This window comes from Panthera tigris, chromosome E2, assembly GCF_018350195.1.
Source record: "Panthera tigris isolate Pti1 chromosome E2, P.tigris_Pti1_mat1.1, whole genome shotgun sequence".
NCBI lineage: Eukaryota > Metazoa > Chordata > Mammalia > Carnivora > Felidae > Panthera > Panthera tigris.
In genome coordinates, this window is record NC_056674.1 from 16,920,728 (window position 1) to 16,945,935 (window position 25,208).

General features: G+C 39.0%; 2 protein-coding genes across 22 annotated transcripts in view; one reads left to right on the top strand and one right to left on the bottom strand.

Annotated features, from left to right (window-relative positions):
- Positions 1-874: 874 nt before the first annotated feature.
- Positions 875-24,317, bottom strand: ZNF829 (zinc finger protein 829). Of its 14 annotated transcripts, none has more exons than XM_007096850.3 (5): positions 23,750-24,234; positions 23,004-23,072; positions 16,332-16,458; positions 15,938-16,033; positions 875-3,764 (listed from the first exon to the last, which is right to left on the bottom strand). In XM_007096850.3, the coding sequence occupies exons 2-5, from the start codon at positions 23,034-23,036 to the stop codon at positions 2,785-2,787; spliced, it is 1,236 nt and encodes a 411-aa protein (XP_007096912.1). In that variant the 5' UTR covers positions 23,037-23,072; positions 23,750-24,234; the 3' UTR covers positions 875-2,784. The 14 variants fall into 14 exon arrangements, with proteins under 14 accessions (XP_007096912.1, XP_007096911.1, XP_042824974.1 ...); XM_007096849.3 differs by having other exon boundaries at positions 23,656-24,234; XM_042969040.1 differs by lacking the exon at positions 23,750-24,234 and adding an exon at positions 23,318-23,643.
- Positions 24,068-25,208, top strand: part of ZNF568 (zinc finger protein 568) — an 84,034-nt gene continuing 82,893 nt past the window's right edge. For 3 of the 8 annotated variants that reach the window (XM_015544093.2, XM_042968915.1, XM_042968916.1), the window contains exon 1: positions 24,068-24,223. In XM_015544093.2, the coding sequence (XP_015399579.2) occupies positions 24,119-24,223 (105 nt within the window). In that variant the 5' untranslated portion in view covers positions 24,068-24,118. Of the gene's footprint in view, positions 24,224-24,251; positions 24,415-25,208 lie in introns of those variants that run through there. The other 5 variants (XM_015544094.2, XM_015544096.2, XM_007096855.3 and 2 more) reach the window with 5 other exon arrangements.

Sequence of the window (25,208 nt, forward strand, 5' to 3'; positions counted from 1 at the left end):
AGACTCTTAACTATAGAGACCAAACTAAGGGTACTGGAGGGAAGGTGGGCAGAGAGATGGATTAAATAAATGGGTGATAGGTACTAAGGAGGGCACTTGTGATGAGTACTGGGTGTTATGAGTAATGAATTACTAAATTTTACACCTGAAACTAATATTACACTGTATGTTAACTGGAATTTAAATAAAAACTTGAAAAAAAAATCAGCATGCCTATGGGCTATATATTATTTGAATATAGATTTAGCTGCTTTCAGGTTTTTCTATGTAATGTGTTCATTCTCATTCATTTAAATATATTCAGGGATTGATTTACTTCTGATTCATGTTACTTGGAAGGGTATTATCAATATTCAGATATGGTTGGCTATCATATTTTAGTTTTTCCCATTTTGAAAAAGAATGTGACCTACATATGTTCTACTTTGGAGGGAAAGTGATTGAGTAAATATTTCATGTTTTCTCTGCTTTTTTGATAAATGAATTGTTATTCTCAATATGTAAATAGTTTTTGATGGGCATAAAATTATTGTGCAGCATGAAATACAGGTGTGAATGTAGTCTTAATCATTCTTTTTCTTTCTTGACTTTTATACATTTTTTTTCCCTTTTTTAATAGTTGTTTGTTTGTTTGTTTGTTTTGAGAGAGAGTCTGCAGGGGAGGGGCAGAGAGGAAGAGAATCCCAAGCAGGCCCTGTGCTGAAAGTGCACAGACGCAGAATAGATCCCATGAACTGTGAGATCATGATCTGAGCTTAAACCAAGAGTCAGATGCTTAACTGACGGAGCCACCCAGGCACCCCCACTATTTTTTGTTGTTGTTGTTGTTTGAGAGAGAGAGAGAGAGAGAGAGAGAGAGAGAGAGCGCGCGCGCACAAGCAGGGGAGGGGGGCAGAGACAGAGAGAAAGAATCCTAAGCAGGCTCCATACTCAGCTCAGACTTGATGTGGGGCCTGACCCCAAAACCCTGGGATCATGACCTGAGATGAAATGAAGAGTCAGACGCCCAACTGACTGAGCCACCCAGGCACCCCTTTTCCTTTTTAAACTTCATGCTGAATAAAGAATAAATGTTGGTGTGAAGCTTTTCACCAGACATTACACCCACTGGTCTTTCTCATTATGAATTCTTTGATGTCAATTAAGGTGTATTACATGGTTAACATCCTTTCTACAAATGATAATAATAATGGTGAAGATATCGATACTAGTATTAAAATAGCATTTGCTAGATAGTTACTATATGTTAGTAACAATCCCACCCATTTTACATTTCTTAACTCATTTAATCCTTGCAGCAATCCAACACACACATTAGTGTGTGTGTATATGTGTATGTATATTCACACACATATAAAATTACAAAGCAGCACTAACTTTTCTACAAGTATTGAAATATTTAGGTATTTGGTTGTGTGTGCACATATTTATAAACAAATATAGTTTTAAAAAAAAGGTCTGGAAGATTAAAAGACAAATTGGTATCAGTGGTTACAATGAGGGATATGGTTTACAAGGAGAAATACTGATCAGTTATTTGATACTGAAACGTAATGTTTTTAAAGAAAACAAAACAAAATAAGATAGCACTAAATTTGTATTTAAAAGGCAATTTTTATAACTGTAAAATTTCAGTGAGCACCATTAAGTATATCAGTAGTATTTAGCAAAATGATAATCTACCATAGAAAATATTATGATACCATTAAAAATAATGATAAATAAATATTTATACTTACTGAAACAGTAGCATGATAGAAGCAGGTTATGGTACGGCACGCACATCAGATTACACTAAGAAAGCCTGGAAGGATATGTTGTAATAATATGAAAGTAGTAATTTCTGTTTGGAAGGCTTACAGATAATCTATTTATTTCCTTTGTGTGTTTTTTACAACATGAAAATATGAGTGTTACCAAAGGGAGAAAGAACAGAGCTGCCTTCAAAAACAAAGTTATAATTTTGCCAGGAATTAAAAGATAGCCTATTAACAGGACTTACAGTGTAGTATTGGTAGTACCAGATCTATAGGTCAGAGCAATAGAAAAGATGGCTCTAAAATGAAGCCAATATAAACACAAATGTATAACCAAGAAGCAGAATAAAACAATGGGGAGGAAAGAATTATTTAAGAAGTAGTTTGGGACAGAATCTTTTTTGGAGGGAAGGCAGGTATAATTTAAACCTTGAATTTACATTTTAGAATACATTTAACAAGTTATGTATAAAAGAAAATTACAAATATGTTAGAAAAACAATGTTAACAGTGTTATGGGTTAAACTATGTTGAAGCCCTAACCCCTGGCACTTGTGAATGTGATCCTACATGGAAATAAGGTCTTTGCAGATGTAATCAGTTAAGATAAGGTCATCGGGGTGTGCCCTAATCCAATAGGACTCATGTCCTGTATGAGTCTCCTCTTAAACAAGACAGAGACCGATATACATAGGGAGAATGCAATGTGAAGATGGAGGCAGAGACTGGAGTGATGCATTACACGACAAGGAATGTCAAAGATTGTTGTTATCAGAAGGCAGGAGAGGGACATGGAACAGATTCTTCTTCAAAGTCCTCAGAAGGAACCAACCTTACCAACAACTTTAATTTTGGATTTCAAAGCTCCAAAACTGTGAGAGAATACATTTATGTTGTTTTAAGTCACCCAATTTTGAGGTACTTGATATTGTTATAGTAGCTCAAAAAACTATTACACTGCTTTATTTTTTTTTCCATTACCTATTTTTAAGATCTTATTATAAAGATTATGAACAGAGCTTATCTTTCACCCAGTATGAATTCCTTCATGGCGAATAAGGTCAGAACGACTACCAAAGGCCTTTCCGCATTCCTTACAGTCAAAGGGTTTCTCACCAGTGTGAATTCTTTGATGTCTAGTAAGGTTTGAACCTTTATTAAAGGCCTTCCCACATTCATTACATTCATAAGGTTTTTCATCTGTATGGATTCTCTGATGTTGAATAAGTTCTGAGCTCTGAATAAAGGCCTTTCCACATTCCTTACATTCATAGAGTTTCTTGCCTGCATGAATTCTGTGATGGTTAGTAAGTGTTGAGGCACTACTAAAGGCCTTCCCACATTCCTTACATTCATAAGGTTTCTCACCAGTATGTATTCTCTGATGTTGAATAAGCCTTGAGTGTTGAGTAAAGGCTTTCCCACATTCTTTACATTCATAAGGTTTCTCACCAGTATGAATTCTCAGATGTGGAAAGAGCTGTGAACTCTTAGTAAAGGCTTTTCCACATACTTTACATTCATAGGGTTTCTCACCAGTGTGAATTCTCTGATGATCGTTGAGGTTTGAGCAATAATTAAAGGCTTTTCCACATTCCTTACATTCATAGGGTTTCTCACCAGTGTGAATCCTCTGATGTTGAGAAAAATATGAACTACAACTAAAAGCCTTGCCACATTCCTTACATTCATAGGGTTTTTCACCAGTATGAATCCTCTGATGTCGAGTAACAAGCGAGCCACGACTAAAGGATTTCCCACACTCTTTACATTTGTAGTTTTTTTCAGCAGAATGAGTTCTCTGATGTTGAATAAATTGTGAGTTCTGATTAAAGGCCTTTCCACATATCTTACATTCACAGGGTTTCTCTTCATTAACAGTTTTTTGATGTGGAGTGAGGAATGTGGGCTGAATAAAAGTGGGCATGTCTTCATGGGTAAATATTACTTGACTAAAATGTCTCTTCTTTAGAGATAATATCTTGGTCTCACACATGGATTCCAGATCTGAAAGAAAATAAAAATATGTATGTTCATTTATCCTATCTTGGAAAAGATTAAAACTTCAAAAAAAGATTAAGGTAAAAATAATATCTAGGAAAGTAAATGCTTAAACAACTCTCAAATACAGCTAAGCAATTTTTAAAACTGATAACGAAAGCATGGACATTAAGGAGAGCCAACAGGAAATTCAAGAGGGTGATTAGGGAAATAAATAATCTCTATCTTGAAATACTGATGTGAATCAGAATCACTTGAAACTTCTGTAAATACACCCTGTTCAGGGCCACCCTCTATTATATACAGTGATTCTAAGCATATATACATGCTCATAAGCATATATCCCTTACACAAACCATCATACTATATGTCTTGTAATTTGTGGACAGTTGTCTGTCCTGAATAAAAAGATTACTGAGGAGGGCACCTCGGTGGCTCAGTCAGTTAAGCATCCGACTTTGGCTCAAGTCATGATCTCACAGTTCATGAGTTCAAGCCCCACATCAGGCTTGCTGCTGTCAGCACCAAGCCTGCTTCGGATCCTCTGTCTCCCTCTCTCTCTATCCCTCCCCCACTCATGCTCTCTCTTCGAAAAATAAACAATTAAAAAAAAAGACTTGAGGAACAAATGTGTTGAAATGTATAAATGGGTGGAGGTGCAGTCAGAGACTGTGCAAAGGGTGTGCTGTTGCAAATTCACATTAGGGTATAGCCTACAGGAAGTCTAAGGTGCTGAATGATATAGGCAAGAATGGTAGGCAGGTGATAGAGCCTGATATATTGGGGATTCACTGAAACTAGTTAGTCTTGACCACTCATGACCACATAATCAAACCCCAATAAAAACTCAGAGCAAGGATTAAGGGAAGCTTCCTAGACTGTATGATGTACAAGGAAGGTGGCATACCTTGACTACATGGGCACAGAATTTCCTATGCTTGGTACCTCCTAGAATTTGCCCTATGTACCTTTTCAGCTGGCTGTTCACTGTCTCTTTTATATAAAATGGTAATCGTAAATACAGTGCTTTTCATGAATTTATGAGTTGTTCTAGTGAATTATCAAACCTGAGGAGTTGTATGAAACTCTAAATTTACAGTCAGCCAGGCAGAAGTATGGGTAGCCTGGGGATCCCAGTTGCAACTGGTGTCTGAACTAAGGGCAATCTTGTTGGGTACCTTGCCCCTTAACCTGTGGAATCTGATGTTAATTCCAGGTAGTGTCAGAATTTAATTGAAGTGTAAGACAGCCATTTGATATCAGAGAATTTGTGAAAGCCACAATACTGAAATAATCCTGTTCATTTCATCCCAATTTCACTCTCAGAATGCCAACAATAGGCTCATAACTCCCTCAATTAGTAATGAAAGTAAAAGTCCCTTCTGATGGGAAAATTATGCACAAGGGAAAAGACCATATTACCAAAAGTGGGCAGTCCTCAGTATATTAACCCAACCAGATCATCCTAAAGTAAACAAGACCCAATCCCTACTACACAGAAGTTCCAATCATCTTTTCAGTATGTCATACTTAAAAATGAGCAGTAAGCCATTGTTTATAAGACATTTGAGAAATGTTTTTCAACATGAAAAGGAGCCTAAAACAGAACAAAGTATCTGTGAGGGAACAATCAATGCAAGGAACAGAAGAAAAGCTCAAAACATATAATGAATAACCTCAGAGAGATAAGAGAATTAAACAGGCATAAGATGCTAAACAAAGGAACACAAAGGAACACTAACATATATACACACAAAGTTCTTAGAAATCAAAAATATAATCATGAAAAAGTATTTTTAAAAACCCCAAAATTCCTCTCTAAATTCTGTGCACAAAATTCTGGCTTCCTTTCTCAATTGACCTTGGAGAAATTACAGAGAATTTGGTTTTGTGGAACTGAGGCAAATTATGAAATATTTTAGGGAGACTGAAGACTTATACAAACTTGTGTGTGTTTGAGGATGGAGCTACTTGCCTAGATAGATGGTAACAGGAGGCAAGGAGAGGCTAGCCTGGTAGTAAAGTCTTTAAACTCTGATTTAGCCTTTCCCTGAACTTCCCTGGGACCACAGCAGCCTATGTCTTTACCACAGGAATTGATGGCAACTCTGCTCAAGTTGTTGAATAAGTAGGATAACCTAATGGCAAAGAAAAAAACCTGTGGATAGAAGAATATGGCTGATCACCTGCTCTCAGGCATATGCTCCTCTACCTCCTAAGCTATTAAAACCCCAAGAGCAGGGCACCTGGGTGGCTCAGTCAGTTGGGAGTCCAACTTCAGCTCAGGTCATGGTCTCACTGCTTGTGGGTTCAAGCCCCGTGTTGGGCTTTGCGCTTACAGCTCAGAGCCTGAAGCCTGCTTCAGATTCTGTGTCTCCCCCTCTCTCTGCCCCTCCCATGCTTGTGCTCTCTCTCTCTCTCTCTCAATAATGAATAAATGTTAACAAAAAAAAAAAAAAAAACTTAAAGAAAGAAAAAAACCCAAGAGCTGGTGGATTACAAAAGGGAAAGCATACTCTTCCGTAGATGCTGCTGCTTTGTAAATGCTGAAAGATCAAACCCTGATAAGAAGAATTACCTAGAGGAGCAGTAGCAAATAAAAGTTATCACCAGTGAACCCTTAGGTCTTAGGGCTCATCATCCTGAGCTTATCTCCACCCACTTCTTATATCTACCTAGAGGGACACAGACCTGGGTTTACCTCTTGGCCCTACCCCAGGCACACTGCCAGACAAGGTGACTGATAATCTCTTGGGAACATGGACTCACAGGTCAAAATGGCCATACAACAGAGGGTACAACTGTTGTTGAAATAAGACTACAAACTACCATGATCATCTTTGACAGATACAGAAAAAGTATAGGATGTGGCCAAGACCTATTTATGATAACTCTGAGCAAATCAGCCCTGCAAAGTAATAGCTGTAAGTTGGTAAAAGTTATGAAAGAGAGAGGGAGACACAGAACTTGAAGCAGGCTCCAGGCTCTGAGCTGTCAGCACAGAGCCCAATGTGGGGCTCAAACCCACAAACCACGAGATCATGACCTGAGCCAAAGTTGGACGCTCAACCAACTGGGCCACCCAGGCACCCCTGAAGAAACTTCAGATATGGTCCCATTAGATCAGGAAAAAGAAATGTTACCACTACCAATGTTACCAATTAAGGCAGTCCCAGCTATTATTATAAGCAAAGAAATAATAAGTATGAGGATTGGAAGTGATAAATCTAATAATATGATGATCTAACTAGAAAAACCTTAATATGATGATGATCTAACTAGAAAAATCAAGAGAATAAAAAACTGCCAGACATTAAAGATCAACTTATAAAAATTAATAGTATTTTGAGTAACATCAGCAAGATGATGGAATAATAAGTGCTAGGTTCTCCTGACCCCCATAATAAACACATCAACTCAATACCAATACATAGATAAGTTCCCTTCGTGAGAAATCAAGAAACTAAGAGAATCCTACATACTAGGCAAGTGTGAAGCCAGACATATTAAAACTAGCAGGAAAACTGGAGAAACCCTCTCTCACCATGATCCCCGTACTGGCATAGCGCCATAAAACTGGGAGGAAACCTCCAGCTTCCAACTTCTCCCTGAATACAAAAAAAAGTTGGAATGCAGTCAATGACTCAACTTTTCTAAGTGATGCCTAACTGACCATTCTGGAGCCTTGATTAGACCTGTTATACCCTAGACTCCTGAGGACTACAGAGAACAAAAGCACTGGTTTGAACTAGTATGCAGGCACTCACCACAGCTCCTTTCCCTGCTCAATACAGAGTGAATGGGAGAGAAACTTCAGCTCTCAGCTTCTCCCTGGGGAAGGTAAGAGGTGGACTGTGTGTCAAACATTCCAACTTTTCTGGGGTTTGACTAAGGTACTGGCTTCTATCTCACCAGTCTTGGAGTGCTGATGGAACCCGGCAGATTCAAGATGTCTGAGAGCCACCAAGAATTAAGAAGGTAGTTTGAACTAGTATACAAACTTATCATAGCTCCTCCTCCTGGCCTAGTGCAGAACGAATGGATAGAAAACTCTAGCTCCCACCATCTCCTTGAAGATGAGAAGAGTTGGACAATGCAACAATTTTCTAACTTCTCTGGGAGCTACCCAAGGTACTGACTTCAATCTCACCTATCTCTATCTCAGCACTATCTCAGAGTGCAGATGGGACCTGGCAAACAGTGGGCCCCTGGGACTACAGAAAACAAAGGGGCAATTTGAACTAGCATGGAAGCACCACAGCTCTTCTCCTAGTTTAATACACAGCGAGTGGGAGAAAAAACAAAGCTCCCAGTTTTCAAATGTTCCAAATTTCGGGGGATTACTTAGGGCCTGGCTTCTGTCTTGGAGCTGATGGAACCAGGCATATTCTAGACACCTGGGAGCCATTGAGAACAAAGATGGGGATTTGAACCATCTTTGCATGTAACACCTGCATGTAAACATTTGCCATAGCCCTTCCCCCATTCCAGAGCAAAGCTAGCAGGCAAAACACTCCAGCTCCCACATTTTCTCTGGAGAGGGAAAGAAACTGGACCACACATCCAATGTTCTAATTTCTTTAGATGCTACATGAGGAATTGGTGCTTGTTTCAGAGCACTGATGGGACCTGGCATACTCTAGACACCTGGGGGTCGCTAATAAAGACAGTGGTTTGGATTAGCATAAAAGTTTGAGAGGCTGACAGAAGCTCTGACTGGTGAAGGTCTTCTCTTGTGTGAGGCTAATACATAATAAATGGGACAAGTGGCATTTTTTTTTAACATGTAGATATCAACACAAAGAATCAAGGAAAATGAAGAAACAGGGAAACACAATCCAAACAGAAACAAAGCTCCAAAAAATTACCCTAATGAAATATAAGTAGAGGAATTACCTGACAAGAAATTTTAAATAAACATCATAAAAATGATCAATGAGCTCAGGAGAACAATGTATGAGGAAAGTGAGAATTCCAATGAGACAAAATATGAGAAATAATAAGAAAATCCTGGAGCTGAAGAATGTAAAAACTGAACTGAAAATTTTAATAGATGTAGTCAACAACAGACTAGAGCAAGCAGAAGAATCAGTGAACTCAAAGACACATTTTTTTGAAATTATCCAATCAAAGGAGCAGAAAGAAAAGAGAATAGAAAAGAGTAAAGAAAGCTTAAGGTTCTTATGAAACACCAAGGAATGGTCTAATATACACATTATGGGAATTCTAGAGGTAGAAGTGAGTAAGAACAAGAAAACTTACTCAAATTAGTAATGGATGAAAACTTCCCAAATCTGGGGAAGGAAACAGACATGCAGACTCAGGAAGTCAAAGTATTCCAAAAGAAATCCATACTGAGACACATTATGTCACACTGAGACATCATTATAATGTCTTTGTCAATAGTCAAAGGCAGGGGCGCTTGGGTGGCTCAGTCGGTTAAGCATCCAACTTCAGCTCAGGTCACGATCTTGCGGTCCGTGAGTTCGAGCCCCGTGTCGGGCTCTGGGCTGATGGCTCAGAGCCTGGAGCCTGCTTCCGATTCTGTGTCTCCCTCTCTCTCTGCCCCTTCCCCGTTCATGTTCTGTCTCTCTCTGTCTCAAAAATAAATAAACGTTAAAAAAAAAAAAAAATTTAAAAAAAATAGTCAAAGGCAAAAGGGGCACCTGGCTGGCTCAGTTGGAAGAGCGTACGACTCTTGATCTCAGGGTCATGAGTTGGAGTCCCATGTTATGTGTAGAGATTAAAATAAATAAAAACTTCAAAGGCAGGGGGACCTGGATGAAATTTAAGAAGACTAAAATCACACCAAGTATCTTTTCTGACTATGGTCAATGAAATTAGAAATCAACAGCAGAATGAAAACTGGAAAATTCACAAATATGTAGAAATTAAACAACACTTCTGAACAAGTGATAGGTCAACAAGAAATAGAGAAATTAGAAAATATCTTGAGAGACAAAATCAAGATGAAGAAAAAGTAGTAATGAAGAGGGGAGAGTATAGTCCTACATTAAAAAATAAGATAACAAATATATGACCTAATTTATGCCTCAAGGAACAAACTAAACCCAAAGTTGGCAGAAGGAAGAAAATGATAAAGATTAGTGGATATAAATGAAATAGAATAGAAAAACAAGAAAGACCAATGAAATAGTTGGTTTATTGAAATAAATAAATAAAATTGATAAACTTTTAGACTAAGAAAAAAGAGGAGTCTCAAATAAATAAAATCAGAAATGAAAAAGGAAACACTATAACTAATGTTACAGAAATAAAAAGGACCATAAGAGGCTTCTATGAATAATTATATACCATGAAACTGGATAACCTGGAAAAAAATGGATAAATTCCTAGATACATATAATCTACCATGACTGAATCATGAAGATACAGCAAGTCTGAATATACCCATAACTAGTAAGAACATTGGCTCACAATAAAAAAAACTTTCAGGGCACCTGGGTGGCTCAGTCAGTTAAGCGTCCAACTCTTGATTCCAGCTCAGGTCATGTCTCACAGTGGTGAGATCCAGCCCCAAGTCGGGATCCATGCTGAGCCTGGAGCCTGCTTGAGATTCTCTTTCTCCCTCTCCCTCTGCCCCTCCCCTGCTCGTGCATGCAGCACACACTCTCTCTCTTTCCCCTCTCTCTCAAAAAAAATTCTCTCAACAAAGAAAAGCCCAGGACCAGATGGCTTCATTGGTGAAGTCTACCAAACATTTAAATAATAATAATGTCAACCTAGGGAGTGGGGGAGAGGTACCAATCCTAAAACTCCTACAAAAAAAAACTGAAAAGCAGGGAACACTTCCAAACTATTTTTGTTTTTGAGAGAAAGAGAAAGTGCACGTGTGCACACACGTAGCGGAGGGGCAGAGGGAGAGAGGCAGAATCCCAAGCAAGCTCCACTCTGGGGCTCGCTCCCATGACCCTGAGATCATGACTTGACCTGAAATCAAGAGTCAGATGCTCAACCAAGTGAGCCACTAGGCTCAAAACTCATTTTATGGGGGTGCCTGGATGGCTTGGTTGGTTAAGCCTCCAACTTTGGCTCAGGTCATGATCTCACAGCTTGCGAATTTGAGCCTCACAATGGGCTCTGTGCTGACAGAGCCTGGAGCCTGCTTTGGATTGTCTCCCTCTCTCTCTCTGCCCCTCCCCTGCTCACACTCTGTCTCTCTCAAAAATAAACATTAAAAAATATTTTTTTTAAATAAAGAGGAAAAAGAAAAACATTCATTTTATGAAGCCAGCATTACCCTCATGCCAAAGCCAGACATAGAAACCATTAAAAAAAGAAAATGACAGGCCAATTCCTAATGAATATTGATGCAAAAATTCTCAAGAAAATACTAGTAAACCGAATTCAACAGCACATTAAAAGGATCATACACCATGACCAAGTGGAATTTATTCCTGGGATGTAAAGATGATCCAACATACAAAAATCAATTAATGTAATACCTGAGACTGAAGGATAAAAATCAAATGATCATCTCAACAGATGCAGAAAACTAATTTGATAAAATTCAACACCCTTTCATTAAAAAACTCTCAGCAAACTACTAGAAGGATATTACCTCAACATAATGAAGACCATATATAAAAAGTACACACCTAATATTATATTCAGTGATGAAAAACTGAATGCTTTTCCTCTAAGATCATGAAGGCAAAGATGCCCACTCTTGCCACTTCTATATCCGGCATATAGAAAACTCTATGAAGACTCCACATAAAAACTGTTAAGAATTAATAAACAAATTAGGTTTTCAGTTTGCAGTTGCAGGAAATGAGTTGCAGGAAAAATGAGCTGTGTTTCTTTAACAATATTCTGAAAAGGAAATTAGAAAAACAATACTATTTATAATAGATTAAAAGGACTAATATACTTAGGAACACACTTAACTAAGGAGGTGAGAGACTTGTACACTGAAAACTGTGAAACACTGATGGAAGAAATTAAAGATACACAAGATCAATGTTAAGATATTCTGTGTTCATGGATTGGGAAAATACTGTAAAAATGTCCATACTCCCCAAATTATCTACAGATTCAATGCAATCCCTGTAAAAATCCCAATGGCATTTTCTATAGTAATAGAACAAACCATTCAATGAGCCAAAATAATCTTTAGACAGTACAACAAAGCTGGAGGCAATACATTTCCTGATTCCAAAATAGATTATAAAGCTGCAGCAGTTAAAACAGTACGGTACTGGCACAAAGACATTCATATAGCCAACAGAACAGAATAAATTCACGTATACACAATTAATATATAACAAATGTGCAAGACTACATAACAGAGAAGGGTAAGTCTTAACAAATGATGATGGGAGAAGCACCTGCTGGCTCAGTCAGTTAAGCATATGACTCTTGGTTTTGGCTCAGGTCATGATCTCAAGGTTTCATGAGTTTGAGCCCCATGTCCAGCTCTGTGCTGACAGTGTGGAGCCTGCTTGGGATTCTCTGTCTCCCTCTCTCTCTGCCTCTCTCCCACTTATACTCTGTCTCTCTCAAAATAAGCTTAAAAAGAATGATGATGGGAAAATGGAACATCCACATGCAAAAAAAAGAAATTGGACTCTTACCTTATATCATACAGAAAAATCAACTCAAAATGTATTAAAGACTTAAATATAAGACCTGACATTGTAAAACTTCTACAAGAACACACAGGGGAAAAGTTTCATGACACCGGTCTTAGTGATGATTTCCGAATATGGCATCAAAAGCACAGGTAACAAAAGCAAAAATAGACATACAGGACTAGGACTACATCAAATTTAAAATCTTACACATAGCAAAGAATCAACAGAATGAAAAGACAATCTATGGAATGGGAGAAAACATTTGCCAACCATATATATGATAAGGGGTTAATGTCTAAAAAGGTAGGAATAAAACCTAATAACCTAATTTAAAAAATTAGTAGGGTGCCTGGGTGGCTCAGCTGGCTAAGCATCCAATTTCAGCTCAGGTCATGATCTCATGGTTCATGAGTTCGAGCCGCGCATTTGGCTATGCTCTGACAGTGCAGAGCCTGCCTGGGATTCCCTATCTCCCTCTCTGCCCACCCCTGACTTGCTCACTTTCTCTCTCTCAAGATAAATAAACTTTAAAAATTAAGTAAGTAAATAAATAAGAACGTGAATAGAAGTTTCTCCAAAGAAACCATACAAATAGCCAAGAAGTGAATGAAAGATGCTCAATATCGCTAATCATTACAGAAACATAAATCAAAACCATGATGAAACATCACCTATTACGGTTAGGACAGCTGTCATTAAAAAAAAGGGGGGGGCAAGTAACTGTTGGTGAAGATGCTAAGAAATTGGAACTCTTGTACACTACTGGTGGGAATGCAAAATAGTGTAGCCACTATGGAAAACAGTATGGAGGTTCTTCAAAAATTTAAAAATAAAACTATCATATGATCCATCAATCCCACTTCTGGGTATTTATCCAAAAGAATTGAAATCAAGATCTTGAAGAGATATTAGCACTCATGTGTTCATTGCAGCACTACTCATAATAGTCAAGATGAAAACAACCTAAATCCATAGATAGATGAGTGGATAAAGAAAATGTGGCATATATGTACAATGGAATATTATTCAGCCTTAAAAAGAAGGAAATCTTGCCATATGTGACAACATGGATGAACCTTGAAGACACTATGCTACATGAAATAAGGCAGTCACAGGACAAATACTGCATTATTTGACTTATATGAGGTATCTAAAAAGAGCAAAACTCATAGAAGCAAAGAGTAGAATGGTGGTTGCCAGGGGCTGGGCTGAGAGGGAAATGAGCAGTTGTTAATCAACAAGTATAAAGTTTTAACGATGCAAGGCAAATAAGTTCTAGAGATCTACTATATAATGCTGTGCCTATAGTTAACAATACTATACTATACACTTAAAAATCTGTTAAGAGGGTAGATCTCATGTTAAGTGATCTTATCACAATAAAATTTAAGAAGAAAGGGGTGGGGAAAGCAGTTGAAAAATTTATATCCTACAAGCAGCTTGAGGCTGCATACTGCTCCACATTCTCATCTATTCATCTTCAGACTTAAATGTTTGTCCATGTTGCAGGTGTCATAATGGTATCCTACTGCAGTTTTAATTTGCATTTCCCTGATAACTAATAAAATTAAATTCATTTTCACATGTTAAAGAAAAACTAATAGTATTTCTCTGCACCAACAATACTAATTAGAAAATTGTACACGCTCACAATAGCAATACAGCGTGTTTTAAAAATTTAGAAAGTAACTGAACAAAAAACAAAAAATTGCTAGGAACAACAGATTGCAAATGATGTGTTTGGTTAAAAGACAGCCTGAAGGTTACAGATTTATTATCCTGTAGGACAATAACTAGTTTTTATATCCCAGTTAGTGATGTTATTCCTGCATTCTTTCTTTCCATGACAATATGAACTCCATTTCTCCCAAATAATGAACTAAATAAATCCTTCAAATGTGTTTATCATATATTTATGAAAGAGTCATATTAAACTTCTGAAAAGTTGTAACTTTTTTTTTTCAGTTTATTTATTTGAGAGAGAGACGGGGAGAGGGAGAGAGCGCATACACGCACGTGCAAGCAGGGTAAGGGCAGAGGCAGAGGGAGAGAGAGAATCCCAAGCAGGTTCCACACTCAGCCTGGAGCCCAATGTGGAACTCAATCTGACAACTGTGAGATCATGACCTGAGCCAATACCAAGTCAGATACTTAACCGACTGAGTCACCTAGATGCCCTGAAAAGTTATATTTTTGAAAAGTTTTGAAAATGTTATACTCTGGAGGCACCTGGGTGGTTCTCAGTTGAGAGTCTGACTCTTGGTATTGGCTCAGGTCATGATCTCACAGTCTGTGGAGTTGAACCTTGGGTCAGGCTCCATGCTGACAGTGTAGAGCCTGCTTGGGTTCATTCTCTCTCTCTTTCTGCCCTTTCTCTGCTCATGCAGGTGTGTGTTCTCTCTCTTATTTATGTTTAAATAAACATAAAAATAAAAAAGAAAATGTTATTCTCTTAAAATTTTGAAGATCCCACTGAGATGTCCAAATGGACTTAACCGCAGGATGCAATAAAACATGTGACTTGAGAAGTATTCCTCATAGGTTAAGTCCCAGCAGTCTTCCTTTCTTGGCTGTCTCAGTAAATCCCAAGCAGCAATAAAATTCTACTTTCATTCACTTTCTCTCCACTACACCCTCCTTAGTGTGTCCTGGGCTTTTTTTGGGGCCAAATCCAGTTTGGTTCTGGTTTGTGTAAAGCTGGTACATTATAGTGATTAGGAATCTGATATTATGGTGGTATCTATATGGATAATGGACATCTGTTTCAGTTATCTGGGGATCCCTTCATTCTCTGTTGAGATGACAGAAGATCTGGATTGTTATCTTCCCTTTGAGTCTGTTTGTAATATCTTGTGCCTCCTAGAAAGGAAAAAAAATCTTGGGGGGGTGGTGGTGGCTGGGTGGCTCAGTCAGTTAAACGTTCGACTCTTGGTTTCAGTTCAGGTCATGATCCCGCACTTTGTAAGATCAAGTCCTACATCAGACTCTGTGCTGACGGTGCAGAGCCTGCTTAGGATTTTCTCTCTCTCCCTCTTTCTCTGCCTCTCCCCGGCTCACTACCTTTCTCTCAAAATAAATAAATAAACTTTAAAAAATTTTAAAAAAACCCGATTTGTGAGTTCTTTAGTTCTTCATTAATGTATCTTGTGGCTAAATTGTAAAACTAAAGTCGTATCTATAACTTTTTTGTTGTTTTTTCCTATAACATTTTTTGAGATATAACTGACATAAAAACTTTTACCTGACAAAAAAAATAAGTTTTAAATACTTTCCTATTTCCAGAAGGTATTAATAAACTTAACTGTGAAGGCTCTTAAAGGAGTTCACACCAAGACCATATGCAACCAAAAAAAATAAATAAATAAAATAAACTGCATTTTGTCAAAATTAAAAACTTTTGTGCTTCAAAGGACAAAATCAAGAGGGTGAAAACACACTCACTAAATGGGGGAAAATAGTCACAAATCATATACTGTTAAGAGACCTGTATTTAGAATATATAATTAACAGAAAACTCAATAATAAAAAGGCAAACAACCCAATTAAAACATGGATAAAATCATTACCCTACATCTCATTCACCTGAACAAAGGCCTCTCGTCAGCTCTCTTTCAACCATCCAGGGCTCTTTTCCTTGTTCCAATAAGGAAATCACAGCTGGCTTAGAATTGGAAAGTCCTGATCACAAGAAAAGACATGGGACATGGTTATGCTGTGGGTGTCCCAGAAATCAGATCCAGTCCCTTGGTGAGAAGAAAGAGATGCCACTGTAGGAAGGACCGAAAAAAGATGAAGGTGAAGCTTCAGCCCACTGGAGCTGCTCATTTCCAATTCTTCTATTCCATTCCAACTCAAACCATTCCTTAAGAAACAGGGAGCAGAAATTTAGCTGGCTACTTGAAACAAATAATTCACAATGGAGAAAGGAGACATTCCTGAGGACAGACTCTGAATTTTGGGGGATAGTTATCCTTACCCACTGAAACCAGGTTGCTGAAATTCTCCAACATCACTTCTTTGTATAAATTCATCTGACCAGAGTCCAGGCATTCCCATTCCTCCTGAGAGAAGTTTATAGAAACATCCCTGAACATCATTGATCCCTGAAACAACAAACACGCTTTCACAGTAGAAGAAGATAAGAAAAAGATGGTAGTAGGGATGGTGGTAGAGGGCTCTACAAAAAGGAACAGAGATTGTTAATCAAATTGAAGGGGCCAGAACTCTATTAGATCAGTAGAAAACATATGTCTTGTATACAGAGGGATATATCTAGGAATGTACAAGTAAAATTTTCCAATGACATGAAATAGCAAAAATACAGCTCAATGCTTGATGCCTGGCTATAGTGAAATGTACGTAAATGTGAATTCCTTCTCTTCCCATATTTTCCTTTTAAGACCTCAAATAAGGAACTGTGTGATGAATTTTAAAACACTTTAAAGTTTCAGAATCAGGGAAAAAAAGAACTTTCTAAAATTTCCAGGAAGAAAAAAACCCAGAATTTTCCAAAACTTCCAGGAAGAAAATATGGATTATAAAAAAAATTTTGAGGAATCAAAATCACAGTGGACTTTAAAAAAAAATTTTTAATGTTTATTTATTTTTGAGACAATGCAAGAAGCAGAGTACAAGCAGCAGAAGGGCAGACAGAGAGAGACACAGAATCCAAAGTGGGCTCCAGGCTCCAAGCTGTCAGCACAGAGCCCGACGCGGGGCTCGAACTCACGAGCCATGAGATTGTGACCTGAGCCAAAGTCGGACGCTTAACCGACTGAGCCACTCAGGTGCCCCAGAGTGGACTTTTAAAAAGCACCACTTGAAGTAAGAAAAAAAAGTGACTCCTTTAATATTACAAAGGAAAATGAATTCTGGCCTTGAATTCTATACCCAGTCAAAGCTAAAGTGAAGATTATATACCAAGCAAGATTAAAAACCAAGCTAGTGTGAAGATTAAGTCAACACAATTATAGATTGGCAGGAAAAGACAAAATTATCTCCTATGTAGCTTTTCATTTTAGAACTTTAAAAATGTTTATTTATTTATTTTTGAGAGAGAATGGTGGGGGGGGAGGGGGGACAGAAAGAGGAGACAGAAAGAATCCCAAGCAGGCTCCATGCTGTCATCACAGGGCCTGATGCAGAGCTCGATCTCACAAACCATGAGATCATAACCTGAGCTGAAATCAACACTCAGACACTTAACCGACTGAGCTACCCAGATGCCCCTCTCCTATGCAGCTTTTTAAAAGAAGCTGCTGGCCTATGTGCTCCATCAGAACTGCAGAGTAAATTAAGAAAAAGAAAAATACTACATTCAGAAATTACAGAACATGAAAATACATGACAAAGTCCCAAGTATAACTGTCAAAGGCAAGTCATAGGACAATATCTGGCAGCAGAACTAGAGAGCAACATCTAGGAACAGGAGGATAGAGGACTATGGGAAACATGTCTCCAAAGAAAACTAAAGAACTAATGTTAGATCACATGAAAAATATTTTTGATAGGCAACTGAAAGCAATGTTGGTAGATTTGGGGGGGAAAAATAGCAACACACATATGGAATGAGACAAATAAAGGAACAAAGCAGTTTACCCTAAGAAAACTGTAAAAGTTGTACTAAAAAGAATCTAGCCTCTAGTATACTACTTGGCCCAGATTAATAATATCTGTGAGGTGCTGATAACATGAATATCAATGATTTAAAGAAAAAATGTGTGGCACAAAAACACTCAGATCAATGGAACAGAATAGAGAACCCAGAAATGGACCCACAAACATATGGCCAACTAATCTTTGACAAAGCAGGAAAGAATATCCAATGGAATAAAGACTGTCTCTTCAGCAAATGGTGCTGGGAAAACTGGACAGCGACATGCAGAAAAATGAACCTGGACCACTTTCTTACACCATACACAAAAGTAAACTCAAAATAGGTGAAAGACCTAAACCTAAGACAGGAAGCCATCAACATCCTCGAGGAGAAAGCAGGCAAAAACCTCTTTGACCTCAGTCACAGCAGCTTCTTACTCAACATGTCTCCGGAGGCAAGGGAAACAAAAGCAAAAATGAACTACTGGGACCTCATCAAAATAAAAACCTTCTTCACAGCGAAGGAAACAACCAGCAAAACTAAAAGGCAACTGACAGAATGGGAGAAGATATTTGCAAACGACATATCAGATAAAAGGTTAACATCCAATATCTGTAGAGAGCTTATCAAACTTAACACCCAAAAAACAAATAATCCAGTGAAGAAATGGGCACAAGACATGAATAGACACTTCTCCAAAGAAGACATCCAGATGGCCAACTGACACATGAAAAAATGCTCAACATCACTCATCACCCAGGAAATACAAATCAAAACCACAATGAGATACCACCTCACACCTGTCAGAATGGCTCACATTAACAACTCAGGCAAAAACAGATGTTGGCGAGGATGCAGAGAAAGAGGATCTCTTTTGCACTGCTGGTGGGAATGCAAGCTGGTGCAGCCACTCTGGAAAACAGTATGGAGGTTCCTCAAAAAATTAAAATAGAACTACCCTATGACCCAGTGATTGCACTGCTAGGTATTTATCCAAGGGATACAGGTATGCTGTTTCGAAGGGGCACCCAATGTTTATAGCAGCACTATCAGCAATAGCCAAAGTATGGAAAGAGCCCAAATGTCCATCGACATGTACATCCATGTAATACAGCTTGAAGTCTGGGATTGTGATGCCTCCTACTAGACTATATTCTTTATAATAAAACTGTGGTCATAAATATAATACTTTGCTGACTTCTATGAATCATTCTAATCAATTACTGTACCTGAGTGAGGATCATGGGAATGTCTCAATTTGTGGTCTGCTGGGCAGAAGTGCAGTGCCTTGGGGATACCCAAGACTTGGAGCTGCTATCTGAAATAGGGCAGTCTTGTAAGACTGAGCCTCTAAACCTGTGGGGTTCTGTGTTAACTCTGGGTAATTAGTGTCAGAATTCAATTAAATTGTAGGACACTCAGTTGGTGTCCAAAAACTGGCGGTTATTGGAAAATGATACACATTTCCATCCCATAGGAGAATTTAGGTTACTTCTCCTTCATCTTAGACCAACCAAGGGGGGTCCTTTAGACTCCAGGATCCAAAATGGAATGATGAGACTGTTTAGAAGAATTTTTGTTGTGTTTTCTAGAGTTTAGAGGGCAAAGACTGTTTTGGACCAGATGTAGACCCAATGGAGGGACAATGTGTCCCCCAACAAAGCTGTAGATCACAGACTGCCCAAGTATAAGACAGGTATTATTAAGCAGCCATTTCAAGGAGATGTGTTGCCCACATCACAGGGAAGTACAATTAGAGATTTCCAGCAGGAATTTCTCCCAAAATCCCACAAAAGTACCCCATAGAAAATGAGTCAGTGCTAAACATCCATAAAAGGAAGAGACACCAAGATCAAAACAATAGCACCACTAAAGTAAGACTTTTCTCCTTACCTCCTATTCCCTACCCATTGCAACCTCATAGGAGCCAGAAACTGCCTACTGGGTGGGAGAAAAGAAATTTAGGTTAAAGAAACGAAGAAGTTTAGCGTATGCCCTTTTTCACACTGCAAGCTTCTAGCTTACAGCAAGGCTGAACTCAAAGAAAAGGCTTTAAATGAAACTTACATATTATTACATTCAACTGGAGATTGTAATTAGCAAAGTGAGACTGACCTTGTCACTGAAAACAACTTGGTAAAGGATACCAAGGAGTGATCAAATCAATTATAGGGACTGCACAAGTTTTTGACCAGGGCAACAACAACAACAAAAATTAGCACACTGAGACAGTTGAGAGTAGAAATTATGAAAAAAGAATTATTTTGCTTACTTCCTGCGGAGTCCTGCTTATTTCAAAGTTATGGTTATAAGCTGATTTGGTTTTCCAGGTACACATTCATATCATCTGCATAGTGATAATCTTATATCCTCTTTTCTAATTTTTAACCTACTTTTTTCTCTTGTTAAAGTGCTTTGGTTAATAACAAGAGAACAACGTTAAATAACACTGGTGATGGTGTATATCCTTGTCTTTTTTCTGATTTTACTAGGAATAGTTCAACTATTTCCTGATTAAACATTAGGTTAAAAAAATAAGGGTGCCTGTCTGGCTTAGTCAGTACAGCATGCAACTTTTGATCTGGGGGTTGTAGGTTCAAGCCCCACATTGGGTGTAGAAATTACTTAAAAATAAAATCTTAAAAAAAAGTTATCTTTCTATATTATTCTACCACCCTAGAGTTATTCCCATTAATAATGGGCAACAAGGGGCGCCTGGGTGGCGCAGTCGGTTAAGCGTCCGACTTCAGCCAGGTCACGATCTCGCGGTCCGTGAGTTGGAGCCCCGCGTCAGGCTCTGGGCTGACGGCTCGGAGCCTGGAGCCTGTTTCCGATTCTGTGTCTCCCTCTCTCTCTGCCCCTCCCCCGTTCATGCTCTGTCTCTCTCTGTCCCAAAAATAAAATAAACGTTGAAAAAAAAAAAAAATTAAAAAAAAAAAAAAAATAATGGGCAACAATCTTCACTAGAGAAATAGCAAGCATAATTAGAGGCTGATGGGAGAGGGTAACCTGATATTCTGGGTTTTGGCACAGGAGAATGGATTGAAAATACTCAGCCATCTTCTAAAGAAACTCAGATACAAAGGTCTTAAACTGAATAGATTTTGGGCAATGGATTCTTAACCTGATTTCCTTTGCCTCCGTACCAAACACACATATTTAAAAAATTGAGAGTAGACCCACCTAGTTCCAAATTTATACTTCAAGAAAACTCTACATACTGAGTTCTCTACTTCAGTACATCCTAATTTTCACATAAGAGAATCATAAGGTGAATGGATAGCCTTATGATTTATAGAGTTCCCCAAGATTAGAAGTGTTAAAATACAACAGAATAAACATATTTTTACTACCAGCTGGGGAAAGGATCCTAAAACTCTAGCTATGACATGCCCTCCACCCCTCCTGAGACCAGGCAAGGTTTTTTTGCTTAACAGTGCTTTGATTTGAACTATATGTAACAACTCTCAAAACCAGAAAGAGATTAAGAGACAAAAAAAAGGTAATGATAAGAAATTTCAACCTAAGTTTAATTAGAGCCTGAGAAGGGAGAAGAAAGAGATAATAAGGCAGGGGCAATCTTTGAAGGTGGCTGAGAATTTTCTTAATAAACTAATAAAAATCACCTATTCACAAATTCAAAAAATGCTACAAATTCCAAGCAGATACAAGTTTTAAAAGGCACATTTAGACACATTACACTAAAATTACAGAAAACCAAAAACTGGGAGAAAGTCTTAAAAACAGCCAGAGGAAGAAAAGCCAAAATACCTTCAAAGGAGAGAAAAGCTAGAATAATTAAGACTGTGGTATTGTGATAGAGCAAAAGAAGAAGGAGGACAAACAGTGTATGTCCCATGTACATAAGAACACTGGATATTTATATATATTTGGATATATCTCAAATGAGAACATAATGGACTAATATATGGTACTGAGAGAGCTAGAGAAGAATTCATAAGGGGGAAAAGAACCACAGGCTCCACTTTATGCCATATACAAAAGCCAGAGGTGCATTAAATGTATAAATAGGAGAGGCAAAACCTTTTTTTAAAGATTTTACACCCAACTCACAGCCCCAAGATCGAGAGCCACACGTCCCACTGACTAAGCCAGCCAGGCACCCCAGAAAGGCAAAGCTTATAGCTTTAAGCATAAATATAAAAGAATATTTGCATAACCTTGGGACAAGAAAGGATTTCTTAAAATACAAAAAGCACCAACCATAAAGAAAAAAATTGATAAATTTGACTATGTTAAAGTTAGGACTTCTTTTCATAAAACCACCTTAAAGGAAGTGTTAAAACAATCTAAATAGTAGTAAAATATAATCCACGAAGGACCCATATCCACATTATATGAAGAACTCCTATGAATCAACAAGAGATAATCCAAGAGCAAAAATAGGTAAAAGATTCTAATCAGGCAGGTCACAAAAGAAGAAACCCTAATAACCAATAAACATATGAAACAGTGTTTCATCTCATTATTAATCATGGGAGTCCAATTTCAAATCTGTGTGTGTATGTGTAAATATTTAAAGATTTCAAAGTCTGACATAACTGATCTGAAAAAAAAGGACCAGAACTCATTCATACAAAGAAATAAATATCTTTGAAAAATAGTATTCACAAAGACAATCTGACAACACAGGAGAATGACACTTTTTAGTGAAAATGTAGGACATAATATGGTAAATGAAGTATAATTTGATTTTGTAAAAATAATAAAAATTCATCAAAATATTAACTAGTTATTTGAGTGATTACATTTTATTTTTTCTTGGTAATTCTGTTGTTTTCAAAATCTCTACAGTAATCATGCTTTTATTTTAAAATCATAATATTGAATTTATAAAGAAGAAAACAACACAAGTAGAGCCATTTTCCAAATAAGTGAACGTTAAGTATTTGGTGCTGTTGGGCTTTAATACCAGGCTGGACTATCTTTTCCTCTAATAGGGAAATTACAGCGATTTATAATCAAATGGCATAACTTTATTAAACATTTAACTTTCAAAAGAAAGAAAGCAAAGAGGAAACCTCAACACACCTTGGACATTGCTTGAAGAAGTTCATTTTGCATTCTTTCCTTCTCTTCTGCACCTGGATAAGGGTAGAACTGAGAGAGGAAAAATTGTAAAACACCAGGTTTTCCTTGTTTCCCAAACTAGTCTGGTCAGAGGTCAGCCCAAGCCCCAACCCCAGCACCCAACACACAGGGAATGGAGATGAGAGGAGAATAAGGCATCCTGCCCAACCCCGGTGTGTCAGGAAAAAGCTGAGGTCACTGCTGTCAAGGGACTATAATCTGACTAAACTTCACAGAGGTTCCCCGGGGACAGAGTTCTGGAGTTACAATCTTACACATGGAAGGAGCCCCATAACCAGACACATTGCCGCCACACACTGGGCATGCTCATACTTAAATCAATGGGATACGCAGCCCACAGCCGCACACACAGAGCCCACAGGGTAACACAGTTACAATCACATTCCCATCACTGAACACATAACAGTTACTCTCGTACAGTCGCAGGGTCGCAGTCATACATCACCATAGGGACACACGCAGCAGCAACCCCACAATGATAGACAACTAATATCCGCACACAGGTCTCAGTGTCACAATCTCACAGACGATCCCACAACCTCCCCTTTTCATGCAGCTCCGCTCGCACAGACAGAAGGACCCAATTCCGTACCTGCCTCCGGTCTCCTCAACTTAGGCCTTTCGGGTCTCCCGGGGTTGCAACCTGCATAGCTGAGCCTGTTCCCCCGGGACCCACGGACCCTCACCTCATGGATCTAACGGTCCCGCCAGACGTGACGAAACGTTCGAGTTCCTGCGAGAAGAGCGACCGGCCACCAGGCCCTCTGGGAAATGTGGTCCAAAGCTGGACCCACAGCCAATTCCTCTCGGCGCCCTGCCTGGCCCCTCCCGAAACGACTGTAACTGCAATTCTCGGCGTCTAGCCGAGTCTCAGGGTTGAGAGGCACTGTAGCTTGGCAGGCTCCAGCCGGCCCGCGAGCGCGCACCTGGCCCGCGCCCCTCCCTCATACAGGAAACGCAGACTGCGTTCTGGCCGGAAGTTGAATCGGGCCGCGAAGCCTTCTGGGAGGTGTTGTTGTGCTCAGAAACGTCCGTTGGGAGGCGGGCGCGAAGGGATGGTTCAGCCTTGCCGGCGCCTGGCCCGGACCTTTCTTGTGGGTCGCTTTCACCCAGCCTCCCACATACTGCGCTGTGGATGCGCATTCGGGCGTTTCCAGCAGGTGACGCTACCGCGTCCCCGCAGCGGGGCATGGGGGAGGGGTTTGAGGTGTCTGGGCTGCTCAGTTGCTTTGCTCACGGGGCGGGGCCTCTGAGGAGGCCCTGCGCGTCTGGAGTGGCAGCGGTGCAAAGTGCTCGGGGTTGGGAGTACGCGCCTGTCTGGTGGTTGGAGTTATTGGAACAAGAAACTGTGGTGGGAGTCAGTGTGTGTGTGTGTGTGTGTGTGTGTGTGTGTGTGTGTGTGTGTGTGTGTGTGTGTGTGTGACTGTGGTGATGTGTGTGAGAGTAAGGGGGCGTGGTTGCGTGTGAGTGTAATGGAGTAATTGTGATGGGATATATGATTGTGGTGTTGTGTTTGTGGTTGTGTGTGGCGGTAGGGTGTTTGTGTGGTTCTCGGAGAAGGTCGATGGTGAGGTGTTTGTGATGTGTAGTGGTTCTTGTCTTATTTGAGTTGACTTCGGTGTAGCGTTTGTCATGGTTGGTAACTGCTTGGAAAAAAAATCTGTATAAATTTTTTTTGTATTTGGTTTTAAGCAGTCCTCCCTGCCCGTTGGCCACTCCTTAGTCTCCTTTGCTGTCTTTTTTCCCCTGGAAGTTCTTGGCGCTTTTCTGCTGCTTTCCAGTTTTCCTGTCGACCTTTTCCAGGTTCATTATCTCAACATCATATGGCTTGCTTCTTATCATATGTATAATTTAGCTATTGTTATGATAATAATGCTGCCTAACAAACTACCCCTAAACTCAGTGACGTACTACAGCAAGCATTTATTCTCATGATCACCTGTTCACAGGTTTTCTGTGTTGAGTTTACTTAGGCTGGGGTTGGCTGGACTGCAGTATGGATTTAGATCTGCTCTACATGTGTTCTTTCTGCTGCTCAGGCTAAAAGGACAGTGGTTACCATGACATGTTCTCCTCATCATGAATCACCAGAGCCCAAGACAGATCATACAAACACCCTTAAAAACCTCTGCTCCTAAGTATGCT

What these genes read in the sequence shown, in the direction of transcription:
- ZNF829 (XM_042969040.1), bottom strand. Translation starts at nt 23,347, where the DNA reads ATGTGTCTGGTTATGGGGCTCCTTCCATGT. An exon ending in CAGCAACCTGGTTTCAGTGG is followed by an intron (nt 16,034 to 16,331) that starts GTAAGGATAACT and finishes TCTTGTGATCAG; the next exon opens with GACTTTCCAATTCTAAGCCA. An exon ending in GACGAGAGGCCTTTGTTCAG is followed by an intron (nt 3,765 to 15,937) that starts GTGAATGAGATG and finishes ATTTTCTTTCAG; the next exon opens with ATCTGGAATCCATGTGTGAG.